At 40.5% G+C, this 25,240-nt stretch overlaps 1 protein-coding gene and 1 long non-coding RNA gene across 2 annotated transcripts in view; both read left to right on the top strand.

Annotated features, from left to right (window-relative positions):
- The window catches only part of CREG2 (cellular repressor of E1A stimulated genes 2), a 32,769-nt gene extending 28,398 nt beyond the window's left edge, over positions 1-4,371 (top strand). The window contains exon 4 of the mRNA XM_042979757.1: positions 2,752-4,371. Within this exon, the coding sequence (XP_042835691.1) occupies positions 2,752-2,899 (148 nt within the window). The 3' untranslated portion in view covers positions 2,900-4,371. The remainder of the gene's footprint in view (positions 1-2,751) is intronic.
- A 5,437-nt stretch (positions 4,372-9,808) lies between these two features.
- LOC122237014 lies at positions 9,809-25,006 on the top strand. The gene is made up of 4 exons (XR_006215211.1): positions 9,809-9,994; positions 10,411-10,471; positions 11,330-11,425; positions 24,844-25,006. It is a non-coding gene; the product is annotated as an uncharacterized LOC122237014 (long non-coding RNA).
- The last annotated feature ends 234 nt before the right edge of the window (positions 25,007-25,240 follow it).

The following is a 25,240-nucleotide window of genomic DNA, read 5'->3' on the forward strand; positions in this document are numbered from 1 at the left end:
TGCTTGGGATTCTCTCTCTCCCTGTCTCTCCCTATCTCTCTCTGCCCCTCCCTGGCTTGTTCTCTTTCTCAAAAAATAAATAAACATTAAAAAATTTAAAAAATGGAAGTAAATAATTGAGGCTTTGTAGAGAAGTCCAGAAAACAGACATTTTCATACATCCAGAAGTGAAAGAACACTTCTCAGTGTGGTCCTCTCACACCTACATCTGACCCACTGAGGATTCTTGCATAGACAGGCTTTCTGCCCCCACCCTCCTGCCCTGACCTGCTTAACTGAATCCGATTCTCTGGATGTAAGACTCAATCTAAATTTTAAAAGCAGGTCCCGGGAAATTAGCATTTCTACTAAAGTTTAAAAATCACCGCTGTGGGGATCAAAATGTGCCAGAGGGCAGACCAGTTAGCAGGAGGCAGGAGGCCCAGAGCTCGTGAAAGGTAAGGAGGGTGCCTGCTTGGAGGGGTGGTCTCCCATGGGTCAGGAGGGTGTCTGTGCAGGGAGGGCAGCAGGGAGTGGAAGGGTGGAGCTGGGGCTAGGAGCTTTGTGTGTCTTCCCAGAGGCACAGGCAACGAAAACAGGCAGATTCACACTTCGTGTTAGTTAGTGGAAGAGTAAGACGAAAGCAAATTATAAACTGCAGGAGCTACCCACACCCCAAAGGAGGTGGAAGATTTTACATACAGCGGAACCACCAAATAAGGAAACACGGTAAGGACAGGGGAAGCCTGGTTTCTCACACCACAGGAAGGGGTTTTTTACACGTAAATGGAGAAAATGAGAGTGAACTCTGGAATTGGATTGCGATTGGATATATCAAGATGAACGTGTGGTTTTCAGTACATAGATTGAGAAAAGAGCATAGGGGGGTGTGTGTGTGTGTGTGTGTGTGTGTGTGTGTGTGTGTGTGATTTATTTTTTAACTTCACTGTCCTCTTTTTTTAATGTTTATTTATTTTCTAGAGAGGGGGAGGGGCAGGGAGAGAGGAGGACAGAGGATCTAAAGCTGGCCCTGTGCAGATAGCAGAGAGCCTGATGTGGGGCTTGAACTCATGAACCCCATGATCATGACCTGAGCTGGTCAGACGCTTTACTGACTGAGCCACCCAGGCGCCCCGGCCCAGCTGTCCTCTTTCCTTCTAAACCCTCCTCTTTCATGTTATGATAGGCAGTGAGACTAGGTCAAAACCCTAGGGAGACCATTGCGTTCATTAAATTCATTCCGTACTTTCTGTAGGCACAGTGTTGCTGAATTTTCCACCACCATGTTACGAGGGTGCCTTTACCTCCTGTTTCCACTAACTTTATCTTTACCTTCTTTTAAACCCCTGCTGTCAGTCTCCTCCAGGTCCCTCCCCCTGCCACTCACTGCCTGGATGCAAAACCAGTGCCCTCTGGGATTTGTTATAGTTGCAGGTGCCAAAATGTGTTCTGGCTGCAAGTACAAAACGTGTTTGCTTAAGATAACAACAACCTTTTATCATCTTGGCTGCACAAGTATTTGGAGTATTGGGGCATCACATCAGCCTATTTCCAACTTATTTCCAAATAGTTTAGGGGGGAAGAAATAGTTCATTGTACTGTACTTTTCAACTTCTCTGTGAGTTTACGGTTATTTCAAAATATATTTTTTTATAAAAGGTCATCAGCCTATTATTGCATATGCATTGTTGCAAATGTTCTTCCCAGTCTGCACTTGGTCTTCGAATTTTTGTAACATTTTTAGATATGAGTAAAATTTTTATTTTTATGAAGTTTATTTTTTTTTCATGTTTATTGATGTGTTTTGAGAGAGAGAACACACACATGACAGTGGGGGAGGGGCAGAGAGAGAGAGAATCCCAAGCAGGCTCCAGCGTGGAGCCAGACATGGGGCTTGATCTCACGACCGTGAGATCATGACCTGAGCTGAAATCAGGAGTTGGACACTTAACCGGCTGAGCCACCCAGGTGCCCCAATTTTTATGAAGTTTAAAAGAAGTGGGCTGGGGCACGTGGGTGGGTCAGTCGGTTGAGCATCTGACTTCAGCTCAGGTCATGATCTCACGGTTCGTGGGTTCAAGCCCCACGTCAGGCTTTGCACTGACAGTGCCTGTGTTTAGGGTTACACGTGAGAGAGAAAGCAAGTCAGTAAGCAGAAGGTGGAACGTGATGTTCCCTGTCCACTCTGTCTGACTCTCAACTTGGTTCAACACTTGTAAGCCTGCTGCAGGAATGGAAATCTCCCCCTGAGCAGATTTGTTTCGGAGGCCCACAATTCTTTTGACGTCTCATAGAGACAGAGATACATAACGCCTTTCTTTATGTTTCCTGATAACAGCAACCGGCATTCACTGAGCACTTGCTCTGTGCAGGTGCTTTATGTGTGCAGAGTTGTTTGCTCCCCCCGCAGCCCCACAATCAGAGCACCGTCACTGTCGGCCCCCCTGACGGTGAGGAGACCGGGGTTTGAGAGGGCAAATAGCCCACGAAGCACCACAGCTCATCAGCAGCCCACCTGGGATCCGAACCAAGGAGCCTGGTGCAAGACTGGGCTGCCCCTCTGTGAAGATGGCAGTTTCCTGCCTTCCTAAGGCTGCCCCAGTCCCCATCCTTGGCTCCCTGGCATCCGCCTCTGGCTTCAGCCCAAATGAGGCCTGGAGTCTGAAGGGCTGGATGACCTGCCCAGTGATACGCCGACTCTGGAGCGGTGCCCTGGGAGGGACACCCCCTGATAAGAGCAGCTGTGTCATGACCTCTCCTTTATTTCTGCAGACACCCAGTTCTGAGGAAGTGGCCTCGTCAGTATGAATGGTTCTTTATGAAGATGAAGATAGAACATATCTGGCTTCAGAAATGGTATGGTGGAGTATCCGACATTTCAAGGGAGGAATACTTCAAGGCAGTTCCAAGAAAGGCCTGATGCAGTAAGAGGAAAGCGCTCGGTGTTTGCGTGAAATGAAAATCTTTTAAGTGCAGCTGCCGACGGCGACTGACCGCTGACTCTTCGTTGCCAGGGTTCGCAGCAGCCCTGTCATCCTCACAGCAGAACGAGAGAGGGTGGCCAGGGAACCCTGTGCCAGACTGGATATTAAAGTGGTCATTTGCAAACTCCCAATCCACACAGGTACTCACATATATAGCCTTTGTTCATATCGTATTCACACCCGTCTCACCGACTTGAGAAACATTGTTGGTTGCCAAAGTGACACGTTGAGACAGTTGCCGTCCATTCCTTAGGACAAAAAAAAAAAAAAAAAAAAAAAAAAAAGAGGTATGTGCAATGTGATTGCACTGTATCGTGAGAGTGTTTTTGTTGCTTGCTGTGCCCAAAGCAGTCTTGATTCGAAACTCACTGCAACCATGAAGGAACTAAGTGCATCACACGGTCAGTCTTGAGTTTGGGGTGAGCATGCAGGACTGTTTGTCTCCGGATTATCCATGGCCAGGTACTGAACTGCAGGTGCACTATGAAGTCACATTTGCTAGAATGTATCAGTTACTTATGAAGCTTTGGTCACGCTGTAACATGAAAATGGCATAAGAACACAGAGTCTTGTGCGCAGCCCTATCTGTGTAAGCAGGCCATGGGAATACACTAATGAGGTGGGACAGCCTCAGCAACAAGCTCTCCAGACCCCCACTGCTAGTGCTTCTGACAGAGGGTTCCCTTCTCTCAGGCATGAGGTGTGGCATCCAAAATAAGAAGTGTCTCGTTCTGTGGTATGTGGAGAGGAGAGGGGAGAGGCTGAAGAGGGGAAGGAAACAGGACAACGTGTAAGAAGAGGAAGCAAAGAAGTCAGTAATTAATTGAAGGCACACTCCCTGCCCAGCTTTAGACCAGGCCCTTGGCAAGATCATCTCATTTAAGCCTTATAACCAGTGAGATTCACATCATCACTGCTACTTACAGATGAGAAAACTGAGGCTCAGAGAGGCTAGGTCCATGCCCCAAGACCTGACTCCAGAACTCACTGCGTACAATGGATAGAGTGGTACTTAGATCATTTCCAATCTTGAGAAAAAGACAAGAGAGTTACTGAAATGCACAGGTACTCACTGAATCGGCAAAATCAGTAAAGCGATGACTAGCCTGCCTATGATGATTTGTCACTGTTAACTACCAAAACAAACAAAAATTCATCTCTGAAATTTGGTTGTTACTACAGATTTAAAATGTTTCTACAAATTATGTGCAGGAGCTCCTGGTTTTTCAAGAAACTACATTGTACCTGAGTACACATCTAAGGCCTCTAAGGACCTATGTGTATATATCCAAGACCTCTTATATTGAAGTCTATAAAGCATCAAGCAGTACCCCATTTTCTGTCTTTTCATAATGGCCATAAACCCTCTCTGATGGGTTAGGTACATCGTATAACATAAAAACGCAACACTATATATAGGAAATATACATTTTTAAAATAAGTAAAAATGTTATTAATGATCATATTTTTGTTTAAAAAATTAAGACATGAACAGAGTTTGAGACGTCAAAATGTTTTTAAGTGCCTTTTACTAAAAGCATAGTAAGATGCACAGAAGTCTTTATTTGTCAAAAGTCAATTCTCAGAAGAGTTCCTAACAATAGCAATTTCTAATATATAAGAATAAGGTAATTTTGATGGTATTTCATACTTCTGAGTTTAAAATTACTGCTATCACCAATTTAGAGGTAAGAGGGGACAACTGGAAGGACATACCACATACTCCATAAGTCAACCTCACACCTTAATTCTTTGAGCATCACTACCTCCTGGTTCTGTCTTATGAATAATATTCCTATGCTAAGTTTGCTTTTATAAGCAGTTTCCACTTAGCTCATTAAAGGCCTCTCTGTTGCTTCAAGGGACTTTGCAGTGTGGGTGCCATTTATAACCACTGATGAATGTTATCAGTTATTTATCCAAATTATAGGAAATGAACTCTAGACAGGTTGGATGATAAGAAAAGTGTTGAAAATGCACTTGTTTGAGAATGATGGGCCTCATTCAGGCCAGTGCATTTTAGCAAATCTCCAGACATTTACACTGATAAAAATGTTTAAGGCTGTACCAGAAGTTCTACACATGGCAATAAAGCAAGAAAAAGAAATTAAATGCATATGATTGGAAAGAAAGAAATAAAAATATCTCTGTTTACATATGACATGATAGGAAATTCCAAAGAATCTGTTAAAAAGAAAATAAAAGAAAGAACTCGTGGGTTCAGCAAGATTTCAGGATGTGAGATCAGCACACAAAATATAATCATATTTCTAAATATTAAAGATGAACAAAGTGGAAACAAAAATTAAAAGCATAATATCATTTATAATCACTCTGAAGAAAATAAATACTTAGGTATAAATTTATCAAAACATGTATAAGATCTAAATGCTGAAAATTAAAAGATACTAATGAAAGAAATCAAAGGTCTAAATAAATGAAGAGATATACCATGTTCATGGATTGGGAGACACAAAATAGCAAGGATGTCAGTTCTCCCCATATTTATCTATAGATTTAATCCAATTTCTATCAAAATCTCAGCAAAGTTTGTAGACATATTCAAGTTTATTCTAAGAGTTCCAAGACATAGGCCTTGGAATAACTAAAACAATCTTGTAAAAGAAAAATAAGTAGGAGAAATCACTCTATTCAATATAAAAACTTATTATGTAGCTATAGTAATCAAGATAGTATGGTATTTATTGATGGAGGAACAGACACATACATCAATAGAACAGGATAGAAAATCTAGAAATAGATCCACACAAATATACTCAGTTGGGTATACTCCCTCTTCGATGGAGGGAGAATAGTCTTTTCAATAAATGTGTTACAGCAATGGGATATCCACAGGCAAATAACCTCAACCTACCTGTCACACCTTGTATAAAAATTAACTCAAAATGGATCATAATTCTAAACATAAAATGTAAAACTATAACATTTTTTTAAAAAGTAGAAAATCATAGGGACCTAGGGTTAAGCAAAGAGTATTTTCACACCAAAAAGCATAATCCATAAAGGAAAGTTGGATAAATTGCACTACATCAAAATTTTAAACTTCTGCTCTGAAAAAGACCATGTTAAGGGAATGAAAAGATAGGCTACATACAGACTGAGAGAAAAATATTTGCAAGTCATTTCCAACAAAGGACTGGTATCTAGAATATATGGAGAACTCACAAAAACTCAACAGTGTTTTTTAAAAATCCAATTAAAAAATGGAGAGCATATACAGACTTTTCACTGAAGAAGATGTACAAATGGCAAATAAGCCCATGAAAAGATACTCAATATCACTAATCATTAGGGAACTGCAAATTAAAACCGCAATGAGATACCACTAAGCACCCATCAAAATTGCTAAAAATGTAACAACACCAAATAATAGTAAGGATGCAAAGAAACTGGATCAGTCTTATATAGCTGAGGGGAATGAAAATGGAACAGCCACTCTGAAAAACCATTTGGCAGTTTCTTATAAAACTAAACATGCAGCTGCCACACCACTCAGCAATTGCACTGTTGGGCATTTGTCCCAGAGAGGTGAAAATGTATGTTCACACAAAAACTTGTACGTGAATATACATAGCAGCTTTATTCATAATATTCAAAAACTGTAAACAACCAGATGTCCTTTAATGGGTGGCTGGTGAAACATATGATACATCCGTGCCATGGAATACTACTCGGCAATAAAAATAATTTCTCATACAAGCAACAGCTTGGATGAATCTCCAGAGTATTATGCTGAGTGAAAAAGTCAATCCCACAAGGTTACATACTGTAGAATTCCATGTATACAACATTTTGAAATGCAAAATTCTAGAAATTGAGAACAGATTAGAGTTTGCTAGGGAGGAGGGTGGAGAAGGAGAGAGGTGGGTAACACACAGGATCCTTGGGATGGAACATTCTATATCTTGACTATACCAGTATGAAAATCCTGGTTGTGATATGGCATAGTTTTGCAAGATATTACCATTGGGAGAAGCTGGGTAAAAGGTAGACAGGATCTCTTCGTATTATTTCTTACAACTGCATGTGAATCTACAATTTCTGCAATTATCTCAGAGTAAAAAGTCTAATACAAATAAAATTGATGGCTTAGCTTACTTAATAAGGCATTTATGCTACATCTTGTTAGTCCCCAATGAAATGAAGAACTGAGCCATGTGCCAAAATCTAACAGAACAGACAACATTAGTTTACTTTTGTCAACCATCAACCTATGCATTTGTGAAAGGGATAGAAGATTTAAGTTTTCTAAATGTATTCAATTTAACACTGAATACAAATTAATAAGAATTCAACAAATCTCTGTATTGGTTTTACATGGGACACTTAGAAGGGGACAATATCTTCAAGTTTCTGACATAAGCATGTTGAGTAAGCTATAGGTGCATATAGGAATCCAAGTCTCCACATACTGATTCTCCACTGATACTTATAACAAAGAACTATATTTCCATGAATCTTCCTGAAATATTCTTAAATATTCTGGGAAAGTATTCTTCTGTTTCTGTGAATAGCTATAGCCTGATCCCCACGTTTATTTACAGTGATTGTACAAATCTATGATGGTGACACAGAGAGTATAATTCTGATGTTACTTGCTTCAGTATACCTTGTATATGTTGACTCATTATGAAAGAGTTATTCTTTGGTTGAAATGTATTTCTACAATTTTTCCAGAAAATCTGTATTTCATTTTCAATAATTTAGCCATCAAATTCTGTTCTGAAAATAAAACTTCTCTGGAATAATTTATTGATGCATATTTGATTGCTATAACAGCAATTATAAAACTTGAATTATAACAAAGCTATGGTTTGTCTATGTTATGTGATGCATGTGGAGTGTGAAATCTATTTTCAACACTAGATATGTCTATTTAACCAAAGACTATTTCATTCTTGACATGATTCTCGTGCTCAATTAAATAAAATTATGATATTTATGTATAGTCCTTTCATATAATATTGCAAATTGACATTACTGGATTTCTAAGAAAATAGATGCTATTAGAATAAATCAGCAGTTAAATTTCCTATAGAAAGGAAAGAATCTGCAGGGGAGCTTTGTTGATGTGATTTTTTAAGGCTCTAAGTACCATGCGCTTAATTGGCAGACTTGAAAATGCTGATGTAGCCACACTTTGGTGTTGCCACTCTTAGAAGTATTTGCCATTTTTAGCATACTTGTTGTTCCCAGACTTCAGGGCTATGAAAAAGCTCCCTTTCACTGCTGAGAAAACATGCCTAAGGAGTCCCACATAGAGTGTGGCAAAAAATGACAAGCTCACAAGAATGATCAATCCTGCAGCTTCCATAGACTACCCACCACTATTCTGGCTTCCCGGAGATATTCTTGTTCTCCATTTAGTAACCAGTTGGCGAATTTACCCACGATTGAAGGCTCTCCAGGACATAGGTCTTTCAGTGGTGGAGTCCAGAAAGTCTGGGCAAACTGAGATGGATTGGTCACCCATCTGCATTGGACCTCAGGCCCCCATACCCTGAGCAAGTCTCCTGCAGTGACCCGCCTCTGAAACTGTGCATTCAGACCTTCAACCACACCCTCTCTCCTTTAGCCTCCTGTCCTGCCAAAACCCTGAGGTTCTTTATTCTCAGCGTCTGACTCCCTTACTCAAGAAGGTGACCACAACATGTAGGATTACATGGAGAACAAGGCCCTGCCCTCAGGAAGTTTATGTTTTGTAAACAATAAGTAAACAAGCAGGTTTTTAAGCCAGGTAATCTGGTAATGTCTGTAGATTCTCTCCAGCACTTCGCCCAGTATCCCCAATATCCCCACTGTTTTCTGTTGGAACCACATGTCAAAACCCTGCCCTGGATAAATTCACTGTCCGTCTCTGCAGCCAAGTGTTAACAGGGAAAACCACAAGCACACAATTGGTCACACCTTAGATCCAGGGTCCACATCCTCACCTGGGCCCTCCACGCTGCCCAAATCCCCCTCGGGTGTTTCCCATTCTCTTAAGCAGCTGTCAGACATTTTCACAGTCCAGCCCTGGGAGTCCACACCCTTGTTCCCCTCCCAGAGAACTCTGAACGCTTGCGATGAGCACTCCCTCGCCTCCTTTCAAAATGTCCTATTCCCCTTCCCTTCTCCTCGCCCAACAGCCTCCCCTGCTGCAAGGTTTCCCAGCACTGCTGCGGGATGCAGTCCTGAGCAAGGACAGGCCTTAGCGGGGTAGAAGCCAGCACCACGGAACAGAGCGAGATGAGGGGGAGCTTCCGGTGTTCTTTAAACGTGGCTGGTATGCGGCGTCATGGGAACTAAACCAGGGAAAGAAGGAAGTGAAGTCAGGAGAGGCTGATGCAGGGAGAAGCTGGACTAGCTGTAAGGGGACCCAGTGAAGCAAAGAATAGCTGTCAACCTTAAAAATAAAACTGTCAGTTATTTTACTATCAAAAAATGGGTTTATTCAGAAATAGAGAATGGCAACTCGGAACAAGCAAGCCGTGGCAAAATCATAGGCAAACCCACAACACAACACAAAGGACAGGACCGGTCTTTCATAGAGGAGTGGGAGAAATGGGGGGTGGGGGGGGGGAGGGGGTTTGTTTTAAATGAAATAGTCACAGGTGTAAACTGGGAGTTCAAAGTGCCGTGGCTTTTCATTGGCTGAGTTGTGCCAGTCTCTCATTGGCTGGGCTGTTGGAGAGGTGAGGAGAGAACCCTTCCTCCCTCCTCCACCGTGAAGCCCCGGAAGCTAACTCAAGTATCTACGTGCAAGGTAAGTGTTCCTGTTCGGTCTGCAGTTGACAACCAGTGGTAGGGCGTTAGAGCTCCCCCTGCTGGCCTCCTCACGCCATTTTAAATGTTTCCTTTTACCAATTTTCACAGCTGCGGAGCCAACTGTACTTAAGCCAACCCGAGGGAAGACCGAGTCACTATGAATAGGGAGACGTGTGAGCTAGTGCTCTCTAGAGCTGAGCTGTCAGTGAGGACCAAGGCCAGGCTGTGGCTGTGGGAGAGGCAGCTGGGGTGACCAGAAGATGGTGGGTAGGGTGAGCCAGATGCCTTGGACAGTGAATGAACAGTGGGCAGGAGATGGGGAGGTGCCAGCAGAGGGGAGGGAAAGAGGCGCACCTGAGCCCACTGGGGAGTGCCCACCATCTTATTGTCAACGCTTGCCGAGACTAACTTCAAGTGGTGAGCTTTAAAGGAGCGGGGCTGTTTTGTCTTCTTTTAGTAGAGGAGTAATGATGGGTAAAGCACTCCTAACATAGCCTTTGAAACCATTGTTTCTCAGCTTTGTGAATTCGGGAAACGAGTGAATTTCTTGAATCTCAGTTTCTTCATATGCAACGTAGGGAAATTATAAAGTGCCTGGCTCATCATAAGGGTTAAAGAGATGGTGGCATCATGTCTTGTGATTTTCACATTATATATTAGTCATTTGTTTATGTGTCAGACTCCTCCTGTGACCTACTTGAGGGGGCTGATTTCACACCGTGCCCTGCTTATGGCTCACGGTAAGTGCTCAACAAATGTTTTGGCAAGAATGGATGAATTATCTGTGGGCTTTGGGCCAGAGCCCCTCCCCAGGTCCCACGGGTACCTTTTACTGACACATTTGCTTTATTCCTTCTCCTGCTGTGACTCACCTCCCTAGCCTTCTTGCCCCTCACTGAAGTCTTGCATCCTCCTGACCACTTCCAGATAAACTGCTGACCCTTTCTGAGCTTCCCACGCTACTTCTGGCTTCCAAACCTGGATTTTCACTACACCCTGGCAAGGAATCGCTGCGCCACCTGGTGGCTATATCTGGGAACTTCAACTTTCTCAGAACCTGGAATCCGGGGAGAAAATCCCAAATTCAGAATGCAGGATCTAGGCCAGAGAGAAACTGTGGCTCTGAGCCACCTATAATGACTGTGGTGTACATACATTCACACCAAACTCTCCCCTTTGAAAACATACACACAAACGTAAATGTTTTCGCCTTACATGATGACAGGTCACAATACATTTTGATAGTGATTTTTAACTAAATATTTAATTATTTCAATTATATTAAATTATTTCTAAAATAATTACTTAATTACAGAAATTCCTGGAATTGAACTCTTGCTACAAGCTAGGCATTTTACATACTTAAAAAAAAAAAATCTCATTTAGTGTATCTGTCCTGCAAGGAAGAAAATGCTTCAGTGTTCCATGCGGAAAGCTGTACCTCAGCAAGCTCTTCAGATGTGCACACTCCTGGGGACCTATGGGTACTAAAGCCAGGACTGTCTGACTCCAACCTCCTCTCCCTCTTCTCAGTGCTGTACCATTTTTCTGGAAGGACCCAGCCATCTCTATATAGTTTTCCTTCCATTCTCCACCAGGGTGAGTGGCTGTCCACGCTGCTTCCAGCGGATGCAAGGACCATGAATCAGTGGAGCATTTCCTGAGTGCCAGGCCTGCTACGAGCCAAGCCATCGGTAAGGCATACCCTGTTTAGTCATTGCAGCAACCCTGGGAGGTGGGCCCTCGTCTGAGGGCCAAGTGAGAAACCGTGCCCAGAGTCAGGCAGCCAGCAATTGCCGGCACCTCACGTCCATGCCCCGAACCACCACCAGTATCAAATTGTGATCAGTATCAAATTTTTATTTTGATTCAATAATACAAGAACAGCAATGCAAATGTGCCTACAGCCAGGCAGTAGGACCTTTTGCCATGATCCCCACCTCCCTCCCAGCCCTTCCAATGTCTTTGTAGCTAAGTCCCTGCTTTAATCCCTGTTTACTGCAATTATCTAGAGTGTTTGTTTGTCTGCTTGGACACTGATTAACACCTTCTAACAAGAAAGAAATGTGCATGGCACTGATCTCTTAGGTTCTCCTGGCATAAAAAACATTTGCTGTCATGATTCACATTTCCCAAGTCATACAATATTTTAATTACTTTAAAGATTGTGCTCTAGATCTCTCTTACATGAATGCCACTTTTTTAATAGATAATTTTGAAAGAATTACGTAGCTGACCTGAGACTGTTTCGGAACTGTGAAACAGTATGACTGTTTGGGCTTTGTTTGTTTTTAAACATGGTAATTATTTTGTTATTGTGTTCATCTGTGGTGTACTACGTTTGGCAAAGTAGCTGGTGATTTTTTTTAAATGTTTGTGTATTTTAAAAGAGGGAGCGTGAGTGGGGTAGAGGCAGAGTGGGACAGAGAGAATCCCAAACAGGCTCTGTGCTGTTAGTGCAGAACCCTATGTGGGGCTCAGACCCACAAACTGTGAGACCATGACCTGAGCCAAAATCGAGAGTGGGATGCTTAACTGACTGAGCCATCCAGGTGCCCCAGCTTTTTAAATGAAGATTCAAACAATCCTCTCTCCAGACACTATATTAAGAAAGGAAAAACTGCCCTGCCCTGAATCTGGCTGGCACAACAGACACAAAGCCAGTGGCAAAAGTTAACTGGAAACAAACAGTATGACTCCCAAGGTCATGCTACAGCTGTCAAATGTCATAACAAAGCCCTTTTGAATGACTTATGCCTTCTTGATGAGAAGCCTTACTCTAAAATCAACGGCTGTCAGAAATTTTGCTGTTTAAAGTCAGATCAGTGAGAATGAAAAATCCCACTTTTGCCCAGATCTATGTCTTTAACGTAGAGAAACACCTTCCATTTTAACTCAAATTCAGTCTCTAGAAAAGCACTTTCTAGACAAGACATTATATAGCTATTTTAATTTGCTAATTTCCAAGAAACAAAGCCCTGAGTCTGATTTGCAGTTTAGACCCAAGACCAACCCCTTACACAGCCCTGTTTGCCCTGAGGCTATCCAAACATTGCTTCATTTAAGTTGTACCTAGATTCCCTTCCCCCATATTACATAAAAACCTTATCTCTTTGTTTGGTGAAATGCCCCAGGGCTCTGCTGGTAGCAGTCTCTATTTCCTTGAGCCAATAAACCTGACTTTGTCAGACTTGAGGTTTGTGGGGATAGCTGTTGGCTGAGCAAGTGAACCAGCTAGGACCGCATCCACAGACCCTAATGCTCCTGCCTCACAATAGGGAGCAAACCCCTAACCCCCCCATCCCCCCACCCCCTGCTTCCAAACCACCCCCCCCCCACTTCCAAACCATCAGGAAAGCTGAATTATCACTCAAGAGTTGTTTGAAGGGCATAAAACAGATCAAAAGGGTAGAATGGACTAGAAGGGGTTATTCATCTAGGTTGAGAGACAGGCAAACAAGATCATCTTTATTCCCCAACAGAGAATGCAGCCAAGTTATTCTTATAATCCAGATTTAGTGGCTCTCTCCCTAGAAGATGGTGATGAGTAAATGCTTAATATCACTGAGGAGGCTGTATTCCAAGGCATCGTTCTGTAACCCATGAGACATTCTGTCTCCGACAATTTATTAAGTGTTGATTTTTTTAATCTTATTTTAAGTTTATTAATTTTGAGCTAGAGTGTGTGCAAGTTGAGGAGGGGCAGAGAGAGAGAAAGGGAGAAAGAATCCCAAGCAGGCTCCTCACCATCAGCACGGAGCCCAGTGGGGGGGGGGGGGGGGGGGGGGGGGGGCTAGATACCACAAACTGTGAGATCATGATCTGAGCCAAAGTTGGACACTTAATCAACTGAGCCACCCAGGCACCCGATTAAGTATTGATTGAATTATAGCCACCCAGTAAGTTTTGAGATGCCCTAACATGACAACCAATAATTTCCATATCATCTGCTTAGTTGATTTAGATTGTATCACAATGTTTTGGTTATCTATTGTGGTGTAACAAATTACCCCCAAACTCAGCAGTTGAACACAACACATATTTATCATGTCACATAGTTTCTGAGGTCAGGAATTCTCATTATGCACTTTGCTAGAATTCTTAGGGAAGTTAAATCCAGTTGGTACTATTCCTGTTTGAATGAAGATACCTATAGGACTGAAGATTCCTATTTGAATGAAGATACCTATTTAAATTAAGTTGGCACCTGGGTGGCTCAGTCGGTTAAGCGTCCAACTTTGGCTCAGGTCATGATCTCACTGTTCCTGGGTTCGAGCCCTACATTGGGCTCTGTGCTGACAGCTGGGAGCCTGGAGCCTGCTTCTGATTCTGTGTCTCCCTCTCTCTCTGCCCCTCCCCTGTTCATGCTCTGTCTGTCTGTCTGTCTCTCTCTCTCAAAAAAAAAAAAAATTAAATTAACATTTAAAAATAAATAAATAAAGTTAATATGAATGCAACCTGTGAAAGCCTTTGTTGTTGTGTTTGTATACTCATACACACAGTCAGCATACTCACTTTCCTCAGGTCTGGAATACAAATACTGTTTGAGTTAGGATATATTACCCATGGATGTTGTACAGCTCAAAAGTTGAGCAAGTTAGGGCACCTGGCTGGCTCAGTCGGTGGAGCAGGTAAACTTTGATCTCAGGATTGTGAGTTGGAGTCCCACAGTGGGTGTGGAGATTACTTAAAAATAAAATCTTTAAAAAAGAAAGCAAAAAACTAGAGCACCTTTATGACAACATCAAAATATTTTAGGAAAACTTAAGATGTATTCTTTTTGTAGCTGAGTTAGTATGCCCGTTCATATTTATGGATGCAACTGTTATGTTTGGTCTCTGTCATATTTTATAATATATATTTTATTTACTGTACTTCTTTTCCTAAAGATTGCACATTCTTTATTCTTATTTATTAAAACATTTTTGGTATTTAGGAAAGTTCATGTTTTTCTTCTTGTGGTTACCTTTGAACTTACACCTTTTGTTTTCTGCAGTATCTAATCGGCTGTTAATTCCAGTGTGTTGTTCATCTCTAGAGTTTCCATTTGTGTCCTTTTTACATCTTTCTTATCTCTACTTACCACAGTCAATCTTTTCCATCTTGAACATAATAAGCAGAGTTATATTAACTGTGTGCTTTGTCTACAGATTTAATCATCTTGTCATTTCTGGGCCTGATTCTGTTGATCTGCTTTTCTCCTCACCAGCCTCTTTTTTACTGAATATTGTACCTTGTTTGGGGTGCTAGATGTTTTTGTATTCCTATAAATATCATTGAACGTTGTTCTGAGATGAAGTTATTTAGAAACAGTTTGATCCTTTCAATTTTGTTTTTTAGGTTGGTTAGGTAGGACCAGAGCAACCTTTAGTCTGTGACTAATGTGACTCCATTACTGAAACAATAAGTTTCTGAGTACTCACTGTCCATGAGTTGGGAAGCTTGCCACTCCAGCCCATGAGCACAGGAACAATTCTTAGCCCTCTGTGAGCTTCCAGGATTGTTCCCTTTAATCTAAAAGGCTGATTCTTTCCACAGCCTTGAGTAGTTTCCTCATACACATGCACTGATCAATACTTAGATGAAGACTAGAAATAGACCCTTGGCAGATCTCTGGCACTGTGTGTGTGTGTGTGTGTGTGTGTGTGTGTGTGTGTGTGTGCACGCGCGTGTGAGCACGCGTGTGCGCACGCGTGCCGCTCTCTCCTGTCTGGCACTTTCCTCTGCACACTCCAGCCATCTTGGCCTCCCAGGACTCCTGATCCCATTTCCTCAATTCAGGAAACCACTGGGCTCTAGCTGGACTCACTCACAACACAGAGATTCTCTCCAGACAACAAGGTGGGCACTCACACGTCTCACATTGAGTGATTCCTCAGGAATCACTTTTCTCCATAATCTGATGTGCCAGGTCTAAAAACCATGACTTCACACATTTTGTCTTTGTCTTAGTCATTTCAAGTGGGAGACTAAATCCAATCCCTGTTACTCCATCATGCTAGAAGCAGAAGTCCCTTGTAATTTTTTAATGCCTTTGCTCCCCTCTTTTCTCTTCTATTTTTTTTTTTTTATTTCATAACTGGATGTTTGTGCCTCTTAATGCCGGTCACCTATCTCCCCTATCTTCCCACCCATCTCCTCTCTGGTGACCACCAGTTTGTTCTCTGTATTTAAGAGTCTTTTACTGTTTGTTTGCTTGCTTTGTTTTATTTTTTAGGTTGTACATATAAGTGGAATCATGGTATTTTTCTTTCTCTAACTGACTTATTTCATTTAGCATAATGCCATCCAGGTTCATCCATGTTGTTGCAAATGGCAAGATCTCACTCTTTTTATGGGTGAGTAATATTCTACTGTGTGTGTGTATGACATATATATATTGCATACCACATCTTTTTTATCCATTTATCTATTGATGGATACTTGGTTGCTTCCGTAAGCTGGCTATTGTAAATAATGCCACAGTGGACATAGGGATGCATGTACCTTTTTGAATTAGTGTTTTCATTTTCTTTGGGTAATACCCAATAGTGGAATAACTGGATTGTGTGGTATTTCTATTTTTAATGTTAAGGTACCTCCATACTGTTTTCCACAGTGGCTGCTGCACCAGTTTGCATTCCCTCCAAAAGCACATAGGGTTCCTTTTCCTCCACATCCTCAGCAGCACCTGTTATTTGTCTTTTTGATATTAGCCATTCCGACAGGTATAGGGTGATATCTTATTACGTTTTTGATCTGCATGTGCTTGATGATGAATGATGTCGAACATCTTTTCATGTGTGTCTTGGCCATCTGTATGTCTTCTTTGGAAAAATGTCAATTCAACCCCTCTGCCCATTTTTAATTGGATTGTTTGGTTTTTTGTTTGTTTGGTTTGGTTTGAGTTGTACAAATTCTTGATATATTTTGGATATTAACCTCTTATTGGTTACATCATTTACAAATATTTTCTCACATTCAGTAGGTTGTCTTTATGTTTTGTCCATAGTTTCCTTTGCTGTGCCAAAGTTTTTTATTTTGGTGAAGTCCCAATACTTTATTGTTGCTTTTGTTACCATTGCCTGAAGAGACACATCCATAAATATGTTGCTAAAGCCAATGTCCAAGATATTACTCCCTGTGTTTTGTTTTAGGAGTTTTATGGTTTCAGGCCTCACATGTAGACATCTCCTTTATTTTCTTATTTAATTTTTATGATCTGGTTCATTTTTAAATTGGTATCCTTTAAAGCCCACTTATTGTCTACAATAACCAATAAGCTTATTAAGTTTTCCACTTTCATAGTCCCTTCTCCCATATTTTAGTTTTCTTCTTTCAATTTTATCATAATATATAACATCTGTACATTGGTCTTCTACATTTGTCCCCACTTCTAAAAAAATTTTTCAGTTTATTTATTTACAGAGAGAGAGGGAGAGAGCAGGGGAGGGGCAGAGATACAGAAGGAGAGAAAATCCCAAGCAGGCTCTATACCATCAGCATGGAGCCTGACATGGGGTTCGAACTCACGAACCATGAGATCATGATCTGAGCCAAAACCAAGAGTTGAGCACTTAACCAACAGAGCCCCCCAGGTGCCTCTGTCCCCACTTTTGTTTTAATCTTAGAGGTATATTTATATATTTCAAAATACTCACCATCAGTCTGTTTGAAGTTTTCCAAGTCATCATTTGGTTATATAATACTCATCCTGTAGTAAATCCTCAAAGAAGTTGATAGATGCAGATTTCCCTATGTTATTATATGTCTAAAATTACTTTTCTTTAGCCTTGATATTTGAAGGACAACTTGGCTGGGTATAAAACCCTTGGATCACGCTTTCTTTCCTTTTTTTTTTTTTTTTTTTTTTTTTGATGGTGTGTGTTGTTGCTTTCTTGGTATGTAGACTGAAAAGTTTGATGCCAGACTAATTTTTTTGCTGCCAGACTAATTCTCTTTCTTTTGTAATTTATTTGATAAATTTGCCTGCAAGCCTTTAGGATTTTTTTTCTTTGAAATCTAATAGTGTTTTGTTTGTTTACTTGTTTATTTATTTATTTTGAGAGAGACAGAGACAGTGCAAGTAGGGGAGGGGCAGAGAGAGAGAGAGAGCAAGCAGGCTCCCAAGCAGGCTCCACACTCTCAGTGCAGAGCCCAATGCAGGACTTGAACCTATGAAACTGTAAGATCATGACCTGAGCTGAAACCAAGAGTCTGATGCTTAACTGACTCAGCCACTCAGGTGTCCTGAAATCTAATAGTTTTAATAGGCAGTGTCTCAGAATTGGTATCTCTGGGGTAATTTCCCCAGTACCCAGTAAGACCCTTTACTGGATAGGTCTTTTCTCATTTCTTCCTGCCATTCTGGCCAGTCATCAAATAAACACTAAAATCCTACAACTAACCAGATAGTTACATTCTTGGTTCAGAAAAGATCAACACTTTGAATTAAAATATCAATTTGAATGCTATGCACTAAAATATATGTTTTTTTAATGTTTATTTTTTTGAGAGAGAGTGTGTGTAAGCATGAGCAGGGGAGAGGTAGAGAGAGGGGGGGGGAGAGAGAGAATCCCAAATAGGCTCTGTGCTCTCAGTGCAGAGCCCAACACAGGGCTCCAACCTGCAATCCGTGAGATCATAACCTGAGCCTAAATCAAGACACTTAACCAACTGAGCCATCCAGGCATTCTTAAAACATAAGTTCTAACTAGAAACCTAAATATTGTGTGGAGAAACAGACTGTACAACAAATATCATAAAAGTAAAAAAAAAAAAATTTGTTCACTTTCCAGTATGCTTTGTAAAAGTTATGGAAAACTGGTTTCTTTATGACAACAAAATCAAATTGAAGTTAGTTCAACTTATCTAACATCATTTGAGATGTTGCTGGACACTATGTTAATGTTTTTCAGTTGTTAATTATGAAGTAATGCAACATGTAAGCAAATATAACAGGCATTCATTTAGGTAACAGCCACCTAGACTTAAAGGATGTTGACATTTTGCTTCATATTTCTCTGTTTTTAAAATTTTTGTATGTTTATTTATTTAGTTTTTGAGGGAGAAAGAGAGAGAGAGCAAGCCAGGGAGGGCCAGAGAGACAGGGAGAGAGAGAATCCTAAGCAGACTCCACACTGTCAGTGCAGAGCCTGATGAAGGGTTCAGACTCACAAACTGTGAGATCATGACCTGAGCCGAAATCAAGAGTCAGACACTTAACTGACTGAGCACCCCAGGTGCCCTAGATTTCTTAAAGAAATAAAGTCCTACCCCCTAATCCTTCTTTCTTCCTTTCCCCGTAGTCACCGCTATCCAGCAGATGGCAAGTTTATCATCCCATGCTTATTTTCACACTTACACAGACTATGTGTTCCTCCCACAATATATAGTATTGTTTTATGTGCTTTAAAAATTAATATACTTGGAATATTGTTGTCAGTGTCCTTCTGCAACATTATATATTTATGATTTATCCTTATTGGTGGTAGGTAGACTAATGGCCCTCCTATGGTTTCCACATCTTAATCCCCAGAATCTGTGAATGGATTGGCAAAAGGAACTTTGTCTTTGTGATTGAGTTAAAGATCTTGAGATAGGAGATTATTCTGGAATATCTGGGTGGGCCTGACATAATCACAAGAGTCTTTCTAAGTGAAAGAAGGAAGCAAGAGAGTCTGAGTCTGAGTAATGCAATGTGAGAAAGACTTAACTAGCTACTTCTGGCTTGGGAAATGGAAGGGGCCATGAGCCAAGAAATGCAAGAAGCTTCTAGAAGCTGGAAAAGGCAAAGAAAATGGATTCTCCCCTAAAGCCTCCTCAAAGGAATGTAGCTGTGCTGACACCATGATTTAAATTCATTGAGAACCATTTTAGACTTCTGACCGCCAAAACTTTAGGACAATAAATTTGTGTTGTTTTGTATTTTTTTAAGTTTATTTTTTTATTTGGAGAGAGAGAGAGAGCCAACCACGTGTGTGTGTGCACATGAGAGCTGGGGAGGGACAGAGAGAGAAGGAGAGAGAGAATCCCAAGCAGGCCCAGTGTTGTCAGTGCAGAGCCTAACATGGGATCCGATCCCACGAACCATAAGATCATGACCTGCACTGAAATCAAGATTCTGACGCTTAACCTACTGAGCCACCAAGGCACCCACAATTTATGTTGTTTTAAGGCACTAACTATGTGATAATTTGTTACAACAGCCATAAGAAACTAATGTAGTACATATTAATGACAAATTAGTTCCTATATAAAAAAATGAGTAAAATGTAAAGAAGACCCAATTAATAAGAACAAAAACTCAGTTCACAAAAATTAATTGGATCTTGATCATTCTATTAAATGAGGTGAACTTATCTTAGTTTTTTAAAAAATAATAATGCTAATTGATTTTTATTTGTTATGCCAGAATAATATCCCAGTTATAAAAATGGGGAGAAATGAGAGAGTCTGATGTAGTCCCTACACACATACAACAAAAAAGGTTTTCTTTTTTTTCTTTTCTTTTAATTTTAGTTTTTATTTTTTAAAATTTATATCCAAATTAGTTAGTACATAGTGAAACAATGATTTCAGGATTAGATTCCTTAATGCCCCTTACCCATTTAGCCCATCCCCCCTCCCACAACTCCTCTAGTAACCCTCTGTTTCTTCTCCATATTTAAGAGTCTCATGTCTTGTCCCCCTCCCTGTTTTTATATTATTTTTGCTTCCCTTCCCTTGTGTTCATCTGTTCTGTGTCTTAAAGTCCTCATATGAGTGAAGTCATATGATATTTGTCTTTCTCCGACTAATGTCACTTAGCATAATACCTTCCAGTTCCATCCATGTAGTTGCAAATGGCAAGATTTCATTCTTTTTCATTGCCGAGTAATACTCTATTGTATATATATACACCACCTCTTCTTTATCCATTCATCCATCGATGGACATTTGGGCTCTTTCCAAACTTTGGCTATTGTTGATAGTGCTGCTATAAACATGGGAAGCATGTGTCCCTTCAAAACAGCACACCTATATCCCGTGGATGAATGCCTAGTAGTGCAATTGCTGGGTTGTAGGGTAGTTCTACTTTTCGTTTTTTGAGGAACCTCCATACTGTTTTCCAGAGTGGCTGCACCATCTTGCATTCCCACCAACAATGCAAAAGAGATCCTCTTTCTCCACATCCTCGCCAACATCTGTTGTTGCCTGAGTTGTTAATGTTAGCCATTCTGACCGGTGTGAGGGGGTATCTCATTGTGGTTTTGACTTGTATTTCCCTGATAATGAGTGATGTTGAGCACTTTTTCATGTGTCGGTTGACTATCTGGATGTCTTCCTTGAAGAAGTGTCTATTCATGTCTTTTGCCCATTTCTTCACTGGATTATTTGTTTTTTGGGTGTTGAGTTTGATAAGTTCTTTATAGATTTTGGATACTAACCCTTTATCTGATATGTCGTTTGCAAATATCTTCTCCCGTTCTATCAGTTGCCTTTTAAGTTTTGCTGATTGTTTCCTTTGCTGTGCAGAAGCTTTTTATTTTGATGAGGTCCCAATAGTTCATTTTTCTTTTTGTTGCCCTTGCCTCCGGAGACGTGTTGAGTAAGAAGTTGCTGTGACCAAGGTCAAAGAGGTTTTTGCCTGTTTTCTCCTCGAGAATTTTGATGGCTTCCTGTCTTACATTGAGGTCTTTCATCCATTTTGAGTTTATTTTTGTGTATAGTGTAAGAAAGTGGTCCAGGTTCATTGTTCTACATGTCGCTGTCCAGTTTTCCCAGCACCACTTGCTGAAGAGACTGTCTTTATTCCACTGGATATTCTTTCCTGCTTTCTCAAAGATTAGTTGGCCATACGTTTGTGGGTCCATTTCTGGGTTCTCTATTCTGTTCCATTGACCTGAGTGTTCCTGTGCCAGTACCATACTGTCTTGATGATTACAGCTTTGTAATACAGCTTGAAGTCCAGGATTGTGATGCCTCCTGCTTCGGTTTTCTTTTTCAAGATTGCTTTGGCTATTCGGGGTCTTTTCTGGTTCCATACAAATTTTAGAACTATTTTTTCTAGCTCTGTGAAGAATGCTGGTGTTACTTTGATAGGGATTGCATTGAATATGTAGATTGCTTTGGGTAGTATCGACATTTTAACAATAGTTGTTCTTCCTATCCATGAGCATGGAATCTTTTTCCTTTTTTTGTGTGTGTCTTCTTCAATTTCTTTCATAAGCTTTCTATAGTTTTCAGTGTATAGATTTTTCATCTCTTTGGTTAGATTTATTCCTAGGTATTTTATGGTTTTTTGTGCAACTGTAAATGGGATCGATTCCTTGATTTCTCTTTCTGTCACTTCATTGTTGGTGTATAGGAATGCTATCGATTTCTGTGCATTGATTTTATATCCTGCAACTTTGTTGAATTCATGAATCAATTCTAGCAGTTTTTTGGTGGAATCTTTTGGGTTTTCCATATAAAGTATCATGTCATCTGCAAAGAACGAGGGGCAAAAAAAAGGTTTTTTTAAGGGGCACCTGTGTGACTCAGTCACTTGAGCATCTGACTTCAGCTCAGGTTATGATCTCATGGTTCATGAGTTCAAGCCCCACATTCAGCTCACTGCTGTCAGCACAGAGCCCACTTCAGATCTTCTTTCCTCCTCTCTCTGACCCTCCCCTGCTTGTACTCTCTCAAAAATAAATTTAAAAAAAAGAGGTTCTCTTAATATAAATTGGCATAACTATTAAGGAAATGGGATTCTGGAAAAAATAAATTTAAGTATAATAGATTTTGAAATTAGGGATCTAAATTAAAGATATAATAGGGGCACCTGGGTGGCTCAGCTGATTAAGGATCCAACTTCAACTCAGGTCATGATCTCATGGGTTCGTGAATTTGAGCCCCACATCAGGCTCTCTGCTGTTAGCACAGACCCACTTTGGATCCTCTGTCCCCCTCTCTCTCTGCCCCTCCCTCTGGTTACGCTCTTTCTCAAAAATAAAAAATAAATGTTAAAAAAAGATAAAATATAATAAACAAAGATAGATCTGTCTACACATGTAAGGTTAAAATTGCCAAACAAATTTAGAATGATGGTCCTCATGATGTGATATCAGAAAAATCCTCAGCAACATATGAAGAAGAGCAATGATAATTCTGTTAGACATTATTTTCCTGCAGAGCCTCTGTATAGCTTTAGTTTGGAAAAAGAAAGAATCTGCTACGTATAGAGGCAGGAACTGTGAAAACTAAAATTAATAAATAACAAGGTTCAGAACTATTTGAATTCACATCATAATGTTTCATTATAACTATCTTAACAAATTCCCACAGTTTTTTTTCCGGAATTCCTTTTTGATGATTTCATACAAATTCATACAAATTTAAAATTGTTGATTTTTCTGGGGTACCTGGGTGGCTCATTTGGTTAAGCATCCGACTCTTGGTTTCAGGTCAGGTCATGATCTTGGGGTTTCATGGGTTTGAGCCCTGTATCAGGCTCTGCTCTGGCAGCATGGAACCTGCTTGGGATTCTCACTCACTCTCTCTCTCCCCCTCCCCCACTTGTGCTGTCTCTGTCTTTCTCAAAGTAAATAAATAAATAAACTAAGAAAAATTGGTGATTTTTCTGAGTATGCATAAGAAAGTAACCTGAGAGTTCTGTATATTTTTCACTATTGATTATTTTGAGCCTTTTGGAATAGTTGGGTTAAATAGCCAGTACAATAAGTCCTCCACATCTTACTCTACTTACTAAGTGATCGAAAATCATGAGTTTTACTGAAAACAAAAAACTACCCAAGATCTAAGACCTATAAAATAGCTCTAAGCTTAGGGATTAGCTGAAGGAGGGAATGAGAAACTTTTAAAATGTCTTTGCATCTAGGTGAAATTATAGCCAAATAAGTTTTTCAATGTGAAAAAGATACATTAAAAGTTTTCCATTTAATCAGAATTCACATAATGTAGAATTAGCCATTGTAAAGTATACAATGCAGTAGTATTTAGTACATTCACATTATTGTGCAACCAGAACACTATGTTTTAAATGTATTTGCACAAACCTTTAAGACACAGAATTTTTCACCAAGTGTTAATACATGATTTCTACAAAGACTGCAATCATTGCAGCTAAAAGAGCTCAAATATCAAATAGCTATCAAACAGTGACAACACTTTGTCTTTTCTGATGCCAACAAATTTGTCCAAATCCCTTCAGCTAAAAAGTCAACAGAGATCAAAGGGGCTCCTAATGTTACTGCTGAGAAAAAAATGTGTGCTCTCTTCACACATTTTAATAAATCAGTAATGCCCAATGACTTACCTGGTGGATAATGTCTCACAGGCTTTTCAGGAGAGAACAGTCATAATTTCCAGAGTAAATTTGATAGGTATTCGTGACATTAGTGATAATAATCCCACACAGATGTTTGTCCTTTTTAGTGCTATGTGATTCGGTCTTGCAGTTTTTCGCTCAATTAGCAACTTCAAATAGAAGACCCAAGTATTTGGAAAAGCTGACAAAATGGTTTCTTATTCGCCAGTTAATTTCAACATAGACACTCTTGAATACTCACAGGATTTCACCTCTTGAAGGAGCAGTTCCTCCCCTTCTCCCACCTTGGGATCTGCCATGAGTGCCTTCTGTTGGCAGAAGGTAATAGGAAGTCAGCTGGCAAGGGAGCGTGGGACTCCGAGTTTGTACACTCCCAGCCCTAACATTACAGAACCAGTTAGAAAAGAGACATTGCAGATGTAAGAGACAATTGGTCAATAACCAGCACAGTCTACCCCTGGATAGTTGATCCGTTTGGGAATGATGCCATGTTGGGGACTGAGCACTGACATCTGTTTGTGGCAGGGCCAGCACACAGTAGCCATAGTAGCAGCACCAGTCTTGTGAAAGGAAGCATAAGTTGTTGAATCCATGCATTACCCACATCCCCACCTGCACTGGGCAGGGGTGATGGAAAAAAGAGGCTAAATGACATGCACAGAATAGGGCATGTCATTCTTCTGATTATTACAGTCTTCCTCTGCTCCTTGGTGTACATGCACATGGGGTATTGAATATTTTCCCAATTTTTGCCCATTCCAAGATGTCGATGCACATTCCCCCTTCTCAGGCCTCCTTGTTATCTGTCTTATTTTCCAGATCCCTGGCTATCTAGCCAAAAAAACCATTAATACAGACCATCTCTTTGGTTGTCTCTCCGTGTGGGCAGTCTTGCCCAGGATTTGCCTTCCGTATTGTCAAAAGACACCCTCCTGGGGGAAACCACAATGTTGCAGCTGTCCACTTCCGGCTGATAGCAGCGTATCATAAACTAAGCTTAAGTTTTTCCTCAGTGACTTGGTCATAGAAAACTCCCCATTAGAACTGGATTATGTGGGCTGTAACCTTCCATCTCAGAACCCTTAAAGCCTTTCTTATCTAGATCCTGGTAAAAATAAATGATACCCATTTTTCATCTAAGTACTTAAAACATTGGGTTCAGTTATTGGTTCTACTTGAAAGAAGAAATGAGAAATGAAGCAGTTGCAGAAATCAT

Source organism: Panthera tigris, chromosome A3, assembly GCF_018350195.1.
Source record: "Panthera tigris isolate Pti1 chromosome A3, P.tigris_Pti1_mat1.1, whole genome shotgun sequence".
NCBI lineage: Eukaryota > Metazoa > Chordata > Mammalia > Carnivora > Felidae > Panthera > Panthera tigris.